The sequence below is a fragment of the Sus scrofa genome, chromosome 1 (genome assembly GCF_054392235.1).
Source record: "Sus scrofa isolate SSC_HxYL_T2T_F1_AM1 chromosome 1, Sscrofa_HxYL_maternal_Yorkshire_Landrace_v2.0, whole genome shotgun sequence".
NCBI classification, from domain to species: domain Eukaryota; kingdom Metazoa; phylum Chordata; class Mammalia; order Artiodactyla; family Suidae; genus Sus; species Sus scrofa.
This window is the reverse complement of record NC_139383.1, coordinates 278,101,852-278,122,563: the sequence shown is the minus strand read 5'-3', so window position 1 is coordinate 278,122,563 and position 20,712 is coordinate 278,101,852. Positions and strand designations below refer to the sequence as shown.

The 20,712-nt window shown below is 36.6% G+C and overlaps 1 protein-coding gene across 50 annotated transcripts in view; it reads left to right on the top strand.

Annotated features, from left to right (window-relative positions):
* DENND1A (DENN domain containing 1A) overlaps nt 1-20,712 on the top strand; it is a 520,477-nt gene that overhangs the window by 135,762 nt on the left and 364,003 nt on the right. For 45 of the 50 annotated variants that reach the window (XM_084995758.1, XM_084995669.1, XM_084995751.1 and 42 more), the window contains one exon: nt 4,241-4,284. The exons of the other annotated variants lie outside the window; for them this stretch is intronic. In XM_084995758.1, coding sequence (XP_084851884.1) covers nt 4,241-4,284 — 44 coding nt within the window. The remainder of the gene's footprint in view (nt 1-4,240; nt 4,285-20,712) is intronic. 50 annotated transcript variants of the gene reach the window in all.

Genomic DNA, 20,712 nt, shown 5'->3' with positions numbered 1-20,712 from the left:
TGTCATGCCTTTACCCTTCAAATGGAGTCAGTCATTGGTGTGACAGAGAAGAACAGGAAAGTAATTTTGTAAGGAATATGTGTGTGTGTACACTTATTAGTTACCAATCTACAAATGAGCCTTCATACATAAGCACAGTTCTTTTATGAATTATTTTGCATTTCTGTTGTAAAAGATCTGTCTACCACGTTTTTGAGGAAATTTAAGCCTAAGGCAGAACTCAATGTTTTGGAGCCCGTGTAAAATAATTTATAGTACCTTTCCAGTAAGTCTTGCCTAAACTCTTATTCTATTAATTAAACATCCTGTGGCAATCTGGTATATCTTAAAGATTTAAAAGTATGTTACAGTTAAAGACCAGAAAAGATGGACTGTTGAGATGGAGGAAAATTAGCTTTTCTTTAAAAAAATGTAAAGTATTTGTTGTGAGATCAGTTTTTTTTTGTTTTTGGTTTTTTTTTTTTTTTTTGCCATGAAGACATAGGCTTTTAAGCATAGTCATGTTCTATGTCTGAATGAGATTGTGCTTTTGGGAGTCCTGCACTGTGAAATGATGGTTTTAAATTGGAAATGCTCTTGTGACTTCCAGTGGAAGAGATGTGATGGCTGCGTGTGTGTGTAAGGTCATGTGTCTGTGGAAGGTCGGCCGCTCGCATGGTCGTGGGGCTGGGAGAAGACGGTGGCTACAGCTCACTCATTAGATTGACATGATGTGAAGCCCGGTTCTAGAGCCAGCTGCTTCTTTTAGCCTTGTGTGGTTAGGCCATGCCTGGACTCACCATGCCATACATCTTGTTGGCAAGGTATTTTAAATACATTTCAACAGAAATATTGTATTGTCCTGGGAGGTGATAAAGTTGATTTTTAATTTTGTAAGAATCTATTACTTGAATCTGGAGAAAGTTGCTGAGAAAGAATAATAATGTATTACAATATCATGTTCTTAATTTTTTCTGTCAGAGGGGCAATTCTTAAAGAAAAAGCTTAACCTAATGCTGGTAACTCTATTCTTTCTTACCCCCAGTTACCTAAACAAATTGTAATGTTACTCTTTCCATGGTAGTACTCTCATCTGCAGATTTTTATGTCGAAAGTTATGTTTAGCGACACTGCATTAGGCTGTGAGGGTATGAATGTGAGACGTTTTGGAACATTAGCAATTATAGCATTTGATGGTGGATAAAGAAATGGATATATAAATATTAGGCCGATGCACAGTTTTCCAGTGTATGTTATTTTCCATATAAAGATATAGAACATTTCATAAAATGTTCCCAGACCATTTAAAACTCAAAAGAAATGCAGCTGATGCAATGAAATACATAGAGTACTTGTAAAAACATACAGACACGCAAGTGGATTGCTGCCAGACAGAAAATTTAAAGGCGGTTTGCTTAACTGCAGGGTGCTAGGTTTTGTACATGTGCCATGCTGAAACTGTTAGTAAGGCGGGTGTTGTGTTGCTTGAGAAAAGCAGATTGTATTTAGACCTTTTTAACTCAGATGTTTCCAATGTCGATATTTTGGTGACATTATGGCATTATGATCGACTCAGTGTGAAAGAAGATTTCAACCTCCTGTGTAAAACAGACATTTTAAGAAAATTCATATAAATTTTTTATTTTAAATTTTGCAAAATGGCTTCCATAGTTTTATTAACTATCAGACTGGATCTTTGAGCTAATTGAATGGAACTTTATAGGCTGGGCTTTGGTTTTAAAAAGCATTGCCTTTTTTTTTGAATGTTGCTTTTGAAAGTGTTAAAGACCCATGAAGTTTGCTTTTGTAAATCTCAGGGCCTCAAGGGAATCAAAGTTTTATGCTTCAATCATAGTAAACAATAATTCATGTATTATTTTGGAACATGATTCTCTTGAAATTTAGGAGTTCATGCTAGGGTTAGCCTTAGGACAGTTGAAGGAATTCAGTTGATGAAGGTGTTTAGTTGATGTTGCCTACTGTTGAGGCAGTATTTAGGATAATATGGTTTGAAAGACTCCTGTCTCGGCATTACATGATCATCTTTATCTTCAGTGTATTATCTTCTCTTTTTTCAATTCTGTGTTGTATATATGAATAAAATACATTTTAAAAATGAAAAGTTAATTAATATAGTTTCTTGTTAACATAGTTGGGTTAGTTGGTTAAAGATTTAAAATCCTTCCTTTTCCCACTGAAACAAAAGAAACATTTTTTAAAAATCAAAGAATATATTCCAAATTTTGGTTTCTGATATTCATCCCCTCAAAAAATGGTGCTTAAAAAAAAAAAAAATCTTTGGTTTGATTCTACTTTTCTTTCCATTGATAATTTTGAGGTTCCTTCAAATTATCAAACTACTACAAGAAAGAGGACCTGATATTAAAGATTGATATGTGAGTCATTTCTGTATGAAGTTTTCTGAAGAAGAGTGTTTAACCACATGACAACTGGCTTTTCCAGCCTCTGTTTTACTCTGTTCCTTAGTGACTTAAGAGCTGCATTTTTTGAGGGGTGGGAGCTGGTCTTGGTACCAAATTTTAAAATGTAAAATACCAGATTTTTTTCTTTCTTTTCTGTCTGGACAAAGTCATTTATATATGTTTTAGGAATTAAAGGCACTGCCCTCTTTTTTGGATCTTCTGCCCACCCCCACAGCACACTTTTAGAGGTTTGTTGGGCATCTGGCTCTTTCTTTGCATCTGGCTAGCTAGTTTTTCCCTGTAGACCTAATGCTTTTTCACACCACACTGCTAGTGCTCTCTAGCCTCCAAGATTTCAGCACTTCAGGGCAGAGAAAAGCAACAGCTTCTTCCTCTGACCCACCAGGGCAGCTCTGCAAGGTACTGCAGGGGAGATTACTCCAGAGTTCTTCTAGTCCCAGGCTATACACATCATTGGTCTCTTTCCAGTGTTTGAAAACAAGAGTAAAGAAATTGATCCCAAGTTTCTAAGTCAACCAGAAAACACTTTTGAGAGCTGAAGAAGTGTAGAGATAGTTTCCACTTTTTTGCATCAGCCATTTTGGGAAGCACTGCTTTTGCTGTGAACTTTTGAATATTCCTACTTTTGCTATTAGTCTTGAGTTTTGAAAAATAACATCCATTGACTTCATTGACTTGAAAACTAGTATTTCTAGGATTTAAAGGTAGTTCGTGAATGGGCCCATAATATTATCCCCTTTTGGTTCTTCACTGCTGAACAATCAACTGCATTTTTATCTTGTCACATGGATGGTTTTAACGTTTACATGGATTCACTTTCATGGAGAAGTAAAGTGGTATGTTTAAAAGCTAGATGTAAAAACTGAGTGGCATATGTTGTGATCGCTGAGGTCGGGGACCCTCAAATATTCTGCTTTACCATTAGCCTTGTGCATTGATACATGATTTCTGAAATAGATATTATTCTGATCACTCCCCTTAATGTGTCTCTGAGGAACTACATTTCTCCTATTAGAAAAGATTGAATGTTTGTCTAATCAATAGCAAATGGAGTGCTAATAGCTTTTAATTAGTACACTCTGTATTGACTAACAGACGATGGCATTGGATTATCTTGCAATTATGATTGAGGAATCAAGTGACCCCTTTCCTAATTCCATTTTAAACAGATGGTCATGAAAGATATTTTCACCTATATATTTTGATAGTTTCTGAGCAAGTCTGTGTTAGAACATAATATATTATGATATTTTGTTTACACTGCGAAGTATTGTTTTGAAGAAAACTTAATCTGTTTTCAAGAGATTATAAGTATTTGGGAAAGGATATATTTTATTTTTAAAAGCAGGGAATTTTACACTTGTTCCTTGAAACAATTCTTGTCTCACCCAACCTCCCTTTCCCAACACACACAATCTGAAACTGGCTAGTTTAAGGTGGTTTATCAAGCATACATCTGTAACTATGAAACAGAGGCTTCTGATAAGAGAAGAAAAGTCAAGCAGGTTTAAGACTCTCTTTCTCTGGAAAAACATATCAAGGGCAATTTGCAGCTGGCCAGATTTTTGCATTAGGTAATAGTCTAAAGTTAACAGTAGCATCAGGTCTTTAAAATTTTTCTTTTTTATATTTCTGGAGGAGGGTAATGGGAGTGCCTTGCCGAGTCCTTCCTTGTGCTCATCAACATAGCAGCCTCAGCTGCCCCCCTTGGATCCCCTGCCAGGGCTGCTATCATCTTCTGATCAAATATTAATGTGTGATCCTCTGCTTGCTCACTAATCCAAAGCCAATTAATATTATCTGTCAATTATTTACAGATCCTGAGGTGCAGAGGCAATTCCCGGAGGACTACAGTGACCAGGTTCGGAATGCGTAATTAATTTTTTACATGACAAAATTTATTTCAGAGTTGTTCAACATATTATTACTGTTCTTTTTACTGAAAGAGATAAATGAATTTTTAGAAGAGAAACAGTAATTAGAAACCCAAGACAAAAAGTAAAACATACTGAAGCAGGATGGAAAATATTGGTGCTAGATTTGGCGTGTTACCTTCAGGGAAAAAATGCACAGAAAGTGAGGAAGAGACTCTATCACAAATTTTACTTCTTACTTTGAGGTGTGCTATAGTCTGAAGTTCATTAGGAAATCCTTTTTGGAGTGCCTGTGAACTTTTTTTTTTTTTAATGCTATTTAAGCAGTCAAGAACTAGTATAACAAAAAGGTAGGGAGGATGGAGATTTATCACATTTCCTGGAACTGGAAATAAATTATGAGACTGTGTTATAGTGTGTGGTAGTACTTGAAGGAGATGATACACATGCAGGAATGGTCTTTAGTGTGAGGGCGGTTAAGTGTGGCCAGTTGGTCCTGCCATGTTGAATTTCCTGCATTCTGCAAGCGTGCAGTGGTATAGAAGGAACTATTTTACGCACAAAATACTGCTGAAGTTCTGAAGCTGCTCTACTCTTTATAATTAGATCTGGGTTATACATTCTGGATTCCAGTTTCTATCTTGAAAAATATTAGAGATGTTTTGTAGCTTTGGAGGGCACCTTACATTTTTAGCTAAAACTTGCAATTTGGTATGCTTTTTAAATGAGTTTTGAAATAAAAGCATCCTTGATTATAGTGATAAAAACAGCTTGATACTATACATAGCAAAGCCATTTTTCTGAAGTGCATCTATTTAGTTTTGTGTATTAAAAAAAATGCCCTTGAATGAGGATAAGTATAATGGAATAGAAATAGCCAGTACAGTAGTAGTAACACCTTTTGCAGTGTGGCCTGTTGTGTAGACGGCAAGGCATCTGATACATCTTTAGGAATATAACTGGATAATCAGTATAATGAGATGCGTTGTAATGAGATGTTATTGTACAAGAACCTGAGAGAACTGGTATGGTTTGCTTTGCATGTGATGTCAAGACTTTTAAATGAGATTTTTTTTTTTAAAAAAATAGTAGTTTTCTCACTCCACCTCTAGCTTCATCTTCTAACAAGAGAGTTAAAATTTTATCTTACTTTAAGTTGCTATGGGATCGAACCCTCTGGATTTAAACTACACAATCCAAAGATTATAAAACCTTTTTATTAATGATTTTTTTTCTTTAGACAATGTCTAAAGGGTAGAACATTTTAAAGTATTGTTTAGAGTAGACTTGACATAGCTCTTTAAGAAAATCATTTTTAAAAAATTTTGTTGTGTACGTAAATAATCTTTGTGGTCCCATCAGCTGAATTACCCAATGAGAAAAAATTGTGTAGGAGAAAACAAAATAACATAATTAACATACGGTTTTATTCCTTTAAATGTAGTTTCTTGCTATATCTGAAAATTTGTGAACATCATATTTGTTTTTTGTTTTTGTTTTGGTATAACTTTAAAAGTTGCATGGTAATATATTCATGGGCAAAAAAAAATTTAGGAGATGCACAGATAAAGCAAAGATAGATAATGAAAAAGAAAATAAGTCATTGTAGTTTTAGAGATAACTACTGTGACAACTTGGCATTTATTTTTACATTTATTTCTTTGTGTATATATATTTGTTTATATGTGTTAGAGTATGTACATATCCAGGAACTACACATACCTACATGTGAAATATGAGATAGAAATACAAATATAGATTATTACCAATTCTATCATTGTATATAGAACCCAGTTTACTGATTAGATATGGTTGTGTTATATACTTCTCTTTACTTTAGTTAATGGATGATCTTACAGGTATTTTATATATATTGAAGTTCGAAGTTTTTAAAAATATAGTAAGGGGAGTTCCCCTCGTCGTGGCGCAGTGGAAATGAATCCAACTAGGAACCATGAGGTTGTGGGTTCAATCCCTGGCCTTGCTCAGTGGGGTAAGGATCGGGCATTGCGTTAGCTGTGGTGTAGGTTGCAGATGCGGCTGGGATCCCGCATTGCTATGGCTGTGGCTAGGGCAGCAGCTATAGCTCCGATTAGACCCCTAGCTTGAGATCCTCCATATGCCGCGGGTGTGGGCCTAAAAAGACAAAAAGACTATCTAAAAAATATAACTCTTACCTGTTCTAAAGTGTTCTTAGGATAGGCATTTGTTTTCTTTGTTTAAATCAGTTAGTTTTGAAATTTAGAGGATGATACTCAATAGGTTGGATAGAAACTTACGAGGTAGCAGGTCAGTGCCTTATTTAGCATCTCTTCCAACTCGACACAGTTTCCCTTCTTTACCACATAAAACTCAAGAAAGAAGGGTAAATGAAAGCTCTACTTTGTTTGGAGTAGTTATATCAAAATGCCAAGAAATTTATTTAAGAGTTGGTCTGCTAGTAAAGGAAATGAGGCCTTCATATTTCTTTTTATCATTTGGATTCTGATCTAACATGTTTTTGCTTCTTCTCAGCATTTGTGGACTAAGCCAAATTATCTTTCTTCCTTGGTGCTATTATGAAGAAATTCTTAGAAATATTTCTAAGAATTATGTACAAACCTTAAATACTGAATGTGTACTTAATCTAGACAACATTTCTAGTGTTAAAACATTTATGGTGTAATCCATAAGGAATATTTGAGATAGTTCACCACAAAGTATAGCACTTATTACTACACACACACACTCCGCCACACACACCCAGTTTTTTTCCCCATTCGCCTAAACTACTAGTGCTTGTTTTTACATATAGTGTATTTCCCATGTACCAGCACACTTGATCAGAGACGCTTGCTGCTGCTAGATGTTTTATTCTGTGTGTTCTTTGTACCTTACAGTAAAAGAATCTGTCACAAATTATTGTGGCTCACTGCTTTAGAAACTGAGAAAAAAGGGAGGTTAGATTGACATCTGTGACTGAATAATGATGACCAGCCTTTTGGCTCTCCTTGAGCCACAAAGCTAGCAGTGCCTTTAGAGTGGAAAAAGAAGTAAGAAGAAAGGGGAGGGATAAAAGAGAGTTACAAATCTGTGGTCCCGGAGATGTATTACTGTTGGGCCAGTTGTCTGCGTGGTATGATAATCCATTTTGATCTTCTCTGTCTTAATTGTCTGCTAAAGACAAATGGGCAGTAAAAGTTCATCAGTTTCATCTTTTTGCTTCTCGTTTAGAAGCAGAATAAATGATCCATCACTACAGAAGTAGCCTTTCTTTCTGACACGGAAGTAATGCAGACCCAACACGTTTTATTAAAATGTTTTCCCCTCATTATTTCAGTCCTCTCAGTTCTGATAGATCTTACTGTTTCATAAAAAATGTAATCTGAAATGTAAATAAGGGTCTTGATACAGAAGGAAGAAGTAATGAGCAGCCTGAGCCACGTTTTAGGACTCTTGATTGTAATTACTGACAAAGTGATTTCTCTGTGCCCCATTTTTTTTCTTCCTTAAGTTGTCTGTGACACTCTCAGACTGCAATGACATCTATGGTTTAAAACCATTAAATCACTGTAGCACTCAATATTTCATTTAAAATCCACTAAGCCTGCTACGTTAAAACCTGAAAGTACAGGCTTTAATTCCTGAAAGATAGGCAATGCCTATGTTTTTTTAAAAGAGAAAACAAACAAAAGGCAAAAGCAAGGTCTTTACAGAGCTCATTTATTTATCTGCTTTTGTTTATTGCTTAGCTAGTTTAAATACTAAAACATCAACATTGGTAGGATTCTGAAAAGTGGTTTAGAAAAAAAAATCTAACAACTTACTTAGGAAAGTTAAAAAAATTGTCTCATAAGTGTAATCTCAATTAGTCTAAATTTTTTTTAGGTTTGATATTACTAAATTATAAATACATTTTTTGAGTTACTTTGGTTTTGGTAGCTTAAACCAAATTCTCTTTACTCTCACTACAAGTTTAGATAATGTGGCTCTTAATAAAGCCTATCTAATAGAAAATTTTTGTTAAAGAACAGAATCACAATAATGGGTTTCTTTCATTTCTAGACATGGTTTCTCAAAATTATCAACACGTCAATCTAACATTAAAAATAAGAAAACAAAACATGAATATCTTTCCCTGCTGGAAATAGCCTTGTAATTAATTAAGTGGATTTATAATTATTCTGTTTACTGTATTCATTCATAATTATGGAAATAATTGGTAAAACTTTATTCATTGTGATTAGTGCAGTTTTAATGAATACTAATTGAATTAAGGGAGAAAAGGCATAGTTAAACTAACATGTTAGCAACTTATGGTGACCACTCTTCCAGATTCCATCTTTAGTTTCAAAACATACGTTCTTTCAGATTTTAAAGAAAGAGCCTTTATATTATGTAGCATGTGATAATTTAGAATAAAGATACAGTAACCTATCACAGAGATTTTCATAAAAAGCCTTATAATGTGTCAAGTATAATAGGCATTACATCTATCACTTTAAGGTGTATTAGTTATATTACAATTTATTTCTTGTACTAAAACATGTAGAAGTAATAATTTGTTCTCACAGTTGCACTTTTTATAGCTTGTTTGTTCTAAGAGTGGTGATTGGAGTTGAGTGTACTAGAAGTTGCTTCTCCAGTGTGCTCATTTATATTTTGATGAAATATAGCAAGGTCTTAGAGCTCTTTAAATAGAAGTCCGAACATAGTTACCCGTCCCTGTATATGCTGATCGCTATTTAGAGTTGCAGGTAATTTTTCTTTCCACTGGCACTGCAACAGAGGTTATAATGAAAGCAACAATCTTTATGCATTTATAGAAACTATAAAAAATTTATGGCAATCTTTATATAGAAACTAACAGTGTTTCTTGTATAAGCTCTATAAGCAATGTAGAAACATGGTACATTGGGAAAAATAAAAAGGTACCCTTTCTTTTATGGTTTTATATGGTCTCTGTGATTTTAAAGTTTCACTATAGGCAGTTAAGCAAATTGTAAAAGCATACATCACCTATATACTAAAAAGGAACAAAAATATGTTGTATAACGTAGGCTAATTGTGATGGAAATTGGCATTTCTGAGTTGCATGTAATTGCTTAAATATGAAGTTTTCATCTGTTCACGCTTCAGGTATGCTCTAAAGAAAACATTTAAACTCATGGTCATTCACAGTATAACCTATGTAAGTGGTTTAGAAGATTCTGATTAGAAAGGTAGCAGAGATAATATTTAATCAAGACTCCCTACTTGTGTGTTGTTATCTACTTCTTTTGGTGAGCAGCTGTGTATGAAAACTTTCAAGTTATTTTCTTCCAAATCTTGCTAAGCCAAAAACTAAACATTCTATTCAAAACATGCCCATCCCTGATTCATTGAAAAAATACTGTCTAATAAGGAAATTACAGAAATAATCCATAGCTCCTACAATTTTTGTTGTCGTTGTTGTTATGTGAAAGGAAGCCTAATTGCCAACATTGTGTAACATGATGCACAGGTATAATATTGACACAAAATGTAAAACAAATAATAAAATTGATTTTCCCGTTATTACTAGGAAGAAAAACATAAGCAGCAGTGTACCTGGTTTGTATAAAATGTAACATTGATTCCACAAAGATTCTGCCATTCTTTTTGTAGTGACTTGTCAATCTTAAAGTTGGAATTGAAACTTTGGATTTTTGTGGTATTTTGGGCCTTGCATTCACTGTGCTCACAAAGAGTGGAATTGGATGGACCTGCGTGTGTCCCATTCCTCTTGGAAATGTCTGAGCTTTCTTTTTTTAACCCCATTCTTTTTTCAAAGTGGGTGCCGTCGTGCTTCCAGCCTACTCATACAGTCCGTTTGGATTTGATCCACTTTAAATGGTGAAATCAAGTTTGGGCTTGTAAACTTTCTATGACATCATATCCTATGGAATAGAATTTGTCGGTTGATTTGAATATCATGCAAAGGGTTTGCTTGTATGAGGTTCAAGTGGGTCACCCTTTAAAATGACTCCATAAACTGGCCTTAAAAAGACTAACTTATAAGTGGCTACATTTCATGGGTTTCCCCCCGCCCCCATACCTGTTTTTGGTGGCAGAAACTGTCTGGGAGACTGGATTTGATTTTGTGTGTTAATTGAGTGAGCTTAACAAGTGTAGTGTCTGCAGAATGTGAGCTGGACATTGTACCAGGTAAAGAGAGAGGAAGAAGTAGAAGATTCTATCTCCTCCTTGAAAGACCTTACTGTCTAGTAAGCTACAAGGGTGTAATGCATGTCCAGGGTGTTTTGTTAGTTGGTAGAACAATGGCATGGCCAGAAATTGGGGGGATCTCTCTGAATATTAGGACCCAGGGGTGTAGTGATTCCACCATGTATCATGTTCCTACAATTTCTTGTTCTTTGTGTTGTGAAGCCGTAGCAGTTAGTAAAGTTAAGAGTGAAACCCAAGTGGAAAGTCTTGGAGCTGCCTTTAAAGAATATCATCTTTTAGGTTTGTTTTAGATGTGTACTTTTCTAAAAGTCACTGTTGATTCATGGACTTTTTAAAACCCCTTCCTCAAAAAGGTCATTTTTCTGTATTTCTTAGTAACTTGGCACTCCGTGATTGTAGCTAGAAATGTAGTTTTCTCATCCACAGATAGAAACTCTTAATTTCTTAAGACCCTAAGGCCCAGGAGGTGACTGTTCAGCATAATAGCAGCAAAGCACCCTGCTATAGCACCTTTTTTCAGGTAGTGCATCAGCGCCCACAATTGCCACCAAATATAGCCATTTTGATGGACTATATTACAGATTCAGAAAGCGTCGTTGATATATTGCAGATGTGTGAATGCATCCCAGATGAAACATCTGCTGCTTTGTATATGTTTAAAAGTGTCCTATTCTTGATGATTGGCTTGTTTAAATGTTTTTTCAAGTTATAGCCTCATGGATGTGGAAGAATAATGTATCCTGGTTTATCTTTTATTTCCTCCTTTGCTATTACAAGTCAAGTTTATCACTTTGGATGGATCCTTTAAAAATATTTGCTGGAGCTCACTGTGGTGCAGTGGGTTAAGGATTCGACATTGCTGCAGCTGTGGTGTACGTTGAGCTGTAGCTCAGACTTGATCCCTGGCCCTGGGAACTTACATATACCACAGGTGTGGCTGCAGAAAATAAATAAATAAATAAAGTGTTTGCTGAAGAAAAACCACTTTGTATATAATAGGTGCTATTCTGTCATATCTATTTCTTTTATCCTCCCCTCCACCCAGTTCCAGAAAAGGGTAAATTTAACAGGATGTGGTTGGACTGGCTTCTTTTTTTTTTTTTTTTTTTTTGGTCTTTTTAGGCCCACACCCAAGGCATATGGAGGTTCCCAGGCTTGGAGATGAATTGGAGCTATAGTTGCCAGCCTACACCACAGCAACACAGGATCCGAGCCGTGTCTGTGACCTACACCACAGCTTACGGCAATGCCAGATCCTTAACTCACTGAGCAAGGCCAGGAATCAAACTCAGGTCCTCATGGATACTGCTTGGGTTTGTTAACCACTGAGCCATGACAGGAACTCTTGGACTGGCTTCTTAGTGAAACTGTATTTCAAAACGTTAAATATTTAACCAAACTCAGTTGAAAAATTGACACATTTTCTGACTTGTGTCTTTTTCTCACTTGAAGATTTCTTTCCACTTTGATCACTCCTCAACTGTTACAGTTATAAAGAAGGGGCTCATTCAGACCACAAATTCTCGAGCTCTTCTTTGTATAAGAACAAGCTATATAGCTACGTTATACTACTGCTTACCTGAATCTGACTCTAGGAAATGGAATGATGCAATCCTCATACATTTTTATTAGACATGTTCTACTATTTTTATTCTGGCTCCAAAAAAGCCCCACTAAATTTTTGACATCTCTGAATATTATTGGATGGTCTTATTTCTGGTGAGTTACTTGGCGATAACTACATGGACTATGGCTGCTTTTGAGAGCTGTAGTCTGAGTCTTAACTTTAGCCTCACTTAATCAGTCCCTGTTGCTTGTTTGGATGCACCTATAAGTCTGTGGTCATCAAGTCCTGTTCATTATCCTTCCTAAAATGCTCTCTAGTTTGTCCTATTCTGCTCTTTTCCTCTGAATTTACACTCTCAGCTTCTCTCCTGTGGAGTCTTCCTAATGACCTATAACCCAGTGACCTTGTAATCACTATCTTCTATAAGATGGCCAGAGATATCTTTCTAAAACCTGAACCAAATCACATCATTTCTCTTAAGTCAAAACTCTTGATGGTTCCCTGATGCCTTCAAGATCTATTCCAAATTTCTTAACTTGAGTTTAAGGCCCATCACAGTCTGACCTTGCCCCAACCTCCAGCCTGGTTTCCTATCACTTTTCTTTATAATCAGACATAGAATGTCTCACTGTTTCCCAGCATGATTGGCTCTCTCACATCTCTGTGTTTTTGCCCAAGATGTTTTTGTGGTTGAAATGCCTTCCTTGATTCCCCCTCCCAACCCAATATCCAATGTATGTCTGTTCAGCATTATACGCCCTGCTTATGTCACGTCCTCTGTGAAACTGGCCCTGACTGAATTTGTCACTCCATCCTCAGCACTTGGAGAGCATTTTCAACATTGACTCTTTACATAATATTTTTTATTTATTGTCTGTTAGTCTGTGAACTTTTCAAGAATGACTGTAGTCAATGCTACTGGCTCTTCTTAGCCGCTAGGATAAATTAAAGGCTAATGAGTAGTTGTGAATATGAAGCATGTAATATACAGACATAATAGCTAAGGAGTTCAGATTCCAGAAAGAGAGTACAGAAGTGATTAGGAACTTGACCTTTGGAGCCAGGCTGCTGGGGTTTGAATCCCAGCTCTGTCATTTACTGGGATTTACCTCTTTGGGGTTTCTTTTCCTCATCTGTAAACTAGAGATAATCATAGTGAAGACCTCATAGGATTGTTTTGAGGTTTAAGTGATTTGAAATGTGTAAAGTGCTGAGGATAATACTTGCCATCTAATAATAACCAGTAATTATAGAGTACCTACTGTTTTTAGGGGATGTATTTAATGTAGCAAGGTCACCAGGTTTGGTGCTTTTGTTTTGTCAGGTATTAGGGTTATGTCTGATAACTTTTTATCTCTAGAGTTTCAGACTGATCCTAGGAAGAATTCTGAAAAATCATTTCTTTCTAAGTTCACACTGTCCTAGAGCAAAATTTAAAGAAATCACCAAGGTAAGAGAGAGTACTTTGTCAAGTAAAGATAAAGCGATATAATTCGAAATACTTGCTGAATATTTATGTTCTACAATGTACTGAAAATATGGAAACTCTTTAAATGGTGATGAAGAGATTTTAAATAACTAATTACTTTTTTTGTGTGTGTGTGTCATTTCTAGGGCCACTCCTGCAGCATATGGAGGTTCCCAGGCTAGGGGTCGAAACGGAGCTGTAGCTGCTGGCCTACGCCAGAGCCACAGCAACTTGGGATCCGAGCCCGCGTCTGCAACCTATACCACAGCTCACAGCAATGACGGATCCCTAACCCAGTGAGCAAGGCCAGGGATTGAACCCGCAACCTCATGGTTCCTAGTCGGATCCGTTAACCACTAAGCCACGTTGGGAACTCCACTAATTACTTTTATTGCATTTTATTTCAGTTGTGAAATCTGTATCTTGAGACTTTGCATTTTCAAAACTTCAGAAATTTAGTAATGGGTCCCACTGTCCTTGTAAATTAGCCCTTTTGGTGTAGCATGTAGTACTTTGTATTATTGTGTTAATTTTCATTTAAAAAATACTTATATGCAGTGGAGTTAAGATTCCTCTGGCTACCATAATTTTAAACTAACTTTAGTCTGTTTCAGATTTCAAATGTGATATTACCCGAAGTCCAGACTATGAACTAAGTCTGTATGTGTATGTATGTCTGAATGTATATAGCAAGTAGGGATTGGTGGGTAGAAATGTTATTTATAAAATAATTAGGATTTTTTTTACATAAAATTGAGATCATCAGAATCATTATTTTCATATCAAACTTGTGAAATATGTAATATGGCTTCATACTGCCTTTATCCCTTGAATATTTTATATAATACTTTATACTTATATCTATATAATATTTTAAATATCTAGCTCGCTTATCTGGTAAATACTGACTCATCTCTCAAAGTAAGCTCAAATGTCACCACCTCTTGAGGGTCTTTCACATCCCCTGGGTAGACCTGAGAGCCTTCCGTTTTCCTTGACCGTACTTCTGTCAGAAAACTTAAACTTGATTATGTATTCTCTCCATCTTCCAGGCTGAAAGTTTTTTTTTTTTTTTTTTTTTTTGGGGGGGGGTCTTTTTGCCATTTCTTGGGCCGCTCCTGCGGCATATGGAGGTTCCCAGGCTAGGGGTCTAATCGAAGCTGTAGCTGCCAGCCTACACCACAGCCACAGCAACGCTGGATCGTTAACCCACTGAGCAAGGGCAGGGATCGAACCTGCAACCTCATGGTTCCTAGTCGGATTCGTTAACCACTGCGCCATGACAGGAACTCCTCCAGGCCGAAAGTTAAGGATTCTTGCCTGGTTCATGTCCCTATCTGTAGAACTTGATATTATACATGGATGTTAATAGACCAAATATTTGGTATGAACCAATAGTGTTCACACTGTGATCTTTGGGCTCAGAATTTGAACAAGGTAGGGCAAACCAAAGCATATATTTATTAAATGTCTCCTTACCTAACAGAGAAGAATCGAGGATTCTTGTATTTGAATATATTTCAAACATGGTGCCCCTTTAGTAATATCGAGCGTTAAAAGTAAATGCTGTAAATTGTTGAGAACTTTTTTTTTTTTTTTTTTTTTTTTGTCATGGTGTTCGTTCAGTGGCTTGATGTGGGATCTCTGTTCACAGACTAGGGATTGAACCTGGACTGCAGCGGTGAAAGCTCCAAATCCTAATTACTAGTCCAACAGGGAACTTCCCAAGAACTTATTTTTATCAGAGAAATATTCTCATTCCTAGAGATTAAACCCCTGGTAAACTGAGAAATATTTCTAAATTTTAAAAACGTATGTTATGATAAACAGATTTAATGGCAGCTAAATAGTTTTCATTTTTCATTTATTTCTTAACAAATATCATTCCCTCCTAAAATTTTTAAGTGCCTTTTTTTTTTTCTTGTGTTTTTTGTTTTTTTGTTTTTTTGGTTTTTTTTTTGGTATGTTTGGCCTAAAGAAAAGTAAAAGACAAGTATCCCCATGTTGTATGAGGTTTGGCTTTGGAAATGTTACTTTGGGCAAAAGTTTACTTCTTCAGCCTCATTTTTTTCATCTGTAAAACAAAGAAGTAATACTTTGTAGAATTTGTAGTAGAGATGGGTATATACAGTACCTGAATTAATCTAATAAATGTTTTCAAATGTAGCATGAGGAAAATGAAGCAAAGAGAAGATTTTGCTGCTCCCATCTAATTGTTGATGTCTAGTATTGCATTAAATCCCAGAATGTAGATAAGTCTTTAATGTGGATAAAGAACCAGGAATCAAGTGATGAAAATTAACTCTTCTAACACCACTCTCCAGTTTTCCATCAGAAGGCAGATGGAACATTTATTTGTTCTTTCAATACCCTTTGGATGAGCCATGGTTTTCCCTGTCTCTAAGACTCTAATGACCACAGCATCCAATCTAGGACACTTCTGAGAGTGAAAGGGGGCTCCATGATTAAACTGAGATAATGAGCATAACCAAAATGCCCTGGGCAAGCTGGCATGCAAGGTTATCCTAACCTAAGACACAGCAACAAAAATCATTCATTCCACTGCTGCAATTGGAAAACAAAGTGGGAAGAGCTTGAGTTCCCGGGAAAGATGAACTTGGGTTTGAATCTTAGCTTTTCCATTCACTGTCTATTTGCAGTTAGTCAAGTTACTTTACCATTCAACTAATTTTACTTGGCTTTCAAGGCTCAGTTCACCTGTGAGAAGGTGATAATAGCAACATCAGATTACTGGTAGGATCACTGAATATATGTAAAGCTTCTAGCACAGAACATGACACACATTAGCTGCTTTGTCAGTCTCCTTCCACTTGTCACTTCACTCCCTCCAGAGAGCAGATAACCGTTGGTATATGGGAAACAAAATACAGACTGAAACAGAAGAAACTTCAGTAAATCAACTGGATATTTTATATACATAATTCTTAGGTTTTAAGTCATAAATGTTAATAATGCATTTATACAAACTTTGAGGTTTTTCTATTCCTTTTCTTTTCTTTTTTTTTTTTTTTTGTCTTTTGTCTTTTCAGGGCCACCCCCTGTGGCATATGGAGCTTCCCAGGCTACGGGTCTAATTGGAGCTGTTGCTGCCAGCCTACGCCAGAGCCACAGCAACGCGGGATCCAAGCTGCGTCTGTGACCTACACCACAGCTCACGGCAACGCCGGATCCTTAACCCACTGAGTGAGGCCAGGGATCAAACTTGCAACCTCATGGTTCCTAGTTGGATTTGTTTGCGCTGTACCAAGACGGGGACGCCTATTCTTTTCATTTTCTATATCAAGAATAAATATTGGTTCTCTGATAAATTCGCTTCTCCTTTGGCCCGTGTGGTCTCACTGCTCTCCTGTGAGGATTAAACAAGAAGACATGTATACTTTTGACAGGTTCTGAAGAGAGATGTTAAGCTGGTCCTACTCAAATTTGTTACAGTTCCTTTGTGCTCTTTTCAACCACAACCCATCTCCCTGCCTCCAGGGTTATTATTAAGGCTTCTGTGTTGAGGCTCCTCTTCTTTCTTGGAGACCTAAAGCACCCAGTTGTGTGTCTTTTCTCTCCTGTGGAAATGGAGGGTCTTGAGATTATGGTCAGTCTGATAACAGAAATATGGCAGTGGGATTGGCATGGGAACTCAGGGAGGCAAGGAGCTCACTGAGAATATCTTCTGAATCCCCCTGGAATTTGGAAGACTTGGGGGTAGATGGAGGGGTTAGGAAGTGACATGCGAGTGGGATGCAAAAGATTCAGACTCCCCTGGTGACTTCCAGTGCATAAAAATCAAGTCCAGACTCTACCCTGCCCTGTGAGGCCCCATGTGATTTGGCCTCTGCCGACCTGGTTAACCTCATCTTCTGCCACTCTCTCCCTCACCTCTTTGCTCCAACATGCCAGGCTTATTTTAGTTCTTTTAATGTGTCCAGGGCTCTTGTTCAGTTGCCCTTGCTCATGCTGTTATTTTTTTGGCCTTCTTCCTATCCCTCTTTCAGTCTTTGGCTGGTAAACACCTGCTCATTCTTCAAGTCTCTGTTCAAAATGTCACTTCCTTGACCCTTCCATCTAAATTCAGGCCCCTGTTGTTTCGCTTAAGAGCCCTCTGGTCTTCTCTTTCACAGCTTCTGTCACAATTCCAATGGTGTATTCACATATTCCTTTGCATAGCATCTGTCTTTTCAACAAGATTGGAAACGCCATGCAGACAGGATCTTTAGTACATTGCTTGGTACTAAATATATTATTTTACTTGGAGAAGTATATCAATTTTCTTTTCAAAGGTGACTTTGAAATATTCTTGATTTCTAGGGTTCCCTTGTATCCTTTCTTGTTTATTGACACTTGGCAGTTTTCTTCACAGAGTAATTTTGAAATTCAACAACCATAGCAAATATTTGAGTCAAAGTTGCATGAGTGGATCATCTGTCCCCTAGCAAGTTTTACTGGTGGTCTGAGATTCTTTCTTGTTTTGATAGGGTGAAAGGGATTAGTAAACAGTGTACCAGGAACCTCAATGATGTGCCTAGATTTTTGACATGTTGAACTTGAATTACCTATTGGACATGAGGCAGAAATGTCCAAAAAGCATTTGGAATGGAGGCCTGGAGCTGGAGAGGTAGTTTAGAAGTGATTTGAATTTGAGCCATTTACATAGTGATGGTAATTGAAATTAAAGTGTAAGTAGACCATGTTAATGGAGGAGGATACAGAGAGAGAAAGAAGATCAATTCCTAGGAAACACATTTAAGGGAAAGGAATCGGAAGAGGGAGGGGGCAGAAACTGAGTGAGGGAGGCAGGAAGGGGCCCACCTGTGCTCTACATCTAATAGAACGTTGGGTGTAGAACATGTATTTGAGTGACTGATGAGTAAAACACCAAAAAGGGCTTTGTTCTCTTTTAATACTGCTTTTAAATATTATAAACAAAATAACTCAAATTGAAGTACTCTCAGCAATCCAGAGAGCATGAAGCCACTTATCAAGAAAACTCCTGGACCTTAGCTACAGTAGTGAACTGTTAATAAAAGAAGAAGGAATTGCTTCTCTGAAGAGTCCATGCCAGAAAACAGTTGTGAGTTCCGAGTAGTGGAAATACGTTTTATTTTTAATTTGTTGTATTTTAAATAATTTTTCAAAAAGAGTATGTTTGTGTGCAGTAGACACTTGGCTGTTTAACAATAATGATGTGTGAATTAAACATGATCCAGGTTAAACACTAGAATCTACATGGTGGAGCAAGACATGTAAAGCAAAATAACATACATAGAATTGAATTATTTTCTTTGTATTTTGCTGGCTCTCTAAAGAGACATGTTTTAGTTACAAAGAGTAAAACCTGAATATTAGCTTTTAGAAAACTATTTGAATTGTATACTTTTTAAAATATCACTAGTGTTTCATATCACCTGCCTTCTGTCTTTGTAATGAGATGTCATCGATCTGTTCTCAATATAAATTTCCTCAGTTCTTGAATTCTCCTGATACCGTTCCATCAGAATTTGCAAGTTGTAGGAAATAAAAGTTGATTTGAAACAGCTCTGTAATTGGAGATGACTGTATACTAAGGCCCTGTCTAATCAATCTCTAAATAATTCTCTCTCAAAAGCGAATTTGATATTTACATTTTGATTTTCATATTCTGCTTGCAGTGTTTGTCGACGGTGTCTGACATCCCCTGTCACTGGATAAATAAAGCCTATTATTTTCTTTTCAACATTTTAAGTGATTACTCTCATACAAGAGCGAAGAAGTAGAAGGTTAGGTATATTATCAAACTATGATCCCGTCTGTCTGAAGAAGCTGAGAATCTTGATGAATATGCCTTGTTAACTGATGATTTCAGTTCCATACTGGTAGTGCTAGAATAATTTGTATAAACCAAGCAGTACAGATTCCTTATTTTAGCACTAAGACTTACAAAGGCTTCTTTTAGCAGCCTTTAATTTTGTACTTATGTATGTGACATAGCCTGTGGCTGTGATAGCTACTGTGAATCTCCAGTTGTTTGGGGATGAAAGGAGAGGCAGCTGGAAACTCGGTAGCTACATCTAGCTGTCTACCTAGAGAAGGCCTTGATTTCAAGTTTATCTAAACAAGCTCGACTAATCCCAACTATCTAGGGGGATCCACTGTCAAAACAAGCAGCGTGGCCCTGAGGCAAACACAGCTATACAGAAATGAAGGCTGGGGCTTCCAATACTCCGATGACTGCATACTGGAGGCTTTTTTCCCCCCTGAAAGAGGGTAAGAGAGGTAGAATTTGCATAATGCCTTTTCATTGGAAACTTTTGGAAGGCTGACAGACCTCCAGCTTATAGATCTGTAGCCACAATACATAGTCTATAGGAGAATCCTTGAATGACCTAACCATATTGAAAGAAAATATAAAAGCGTCCAAGTATAGCCAAGTGAGAGAGGAAAAGAGGCTGATGCATTGTCTAACATCTGCTGTACTTCTCGTTAGTTTTGTTCTTTGCTATTCTGTGTGGACTTTGGAGAAGCCTAAGACAGCCTAACATGAATCCTATAATCTTCCTTCTGAATATTTATGTAGCGTGCCAGCTTCTAAGCTGTCCTTTGCGTTTTCCTACTTCCCCCTCATTTTCATGCTCTCAAATGAGGCCAACATTTCAAAAGCTAAATAAATGTTTGTGAATGTTTATAAAAGATTTGCATAAATTTGTCCTTGTCTGACAAAGATCACTTTTTTCTTATGCCAGTTCTGAAAAATTTTTTTTCAGGTTTTGGTGCTTGTCTTGACAACAAAGTCCCGCATCCCAGAACAATGATTGCTGATTAAGTGGGTATGCAATTGTGACTGAATAGGCTTTCAAGATACTGGGTAAAAAGGCCTATCATCTGAAGGCTGAATTATAGAATTTAGAAAATGTTATCAGAAGTACACATTTAAATCTGTTTTTTTGGTACCATATCATTAGGTTAGACAAAGAGTTCTTACAAGTTAAAAGAGAAGTATAACCACCCACAGTTTAAAAATTTTTCCTGTATAAATTTTAATAATTAGAATGTTTCAGTAACTCAGAATATCACTTTTCTTTCCTGTGGTTGAATGTATTTAAAAATAATTTTTAGACCTTGAGGCATTTTGGGGAAACTGCAAGGCTACCAGTTGTATGTGTTAATATGGTTATTAGTTTGGTGATCAGAGGAAATAAAGCAGGC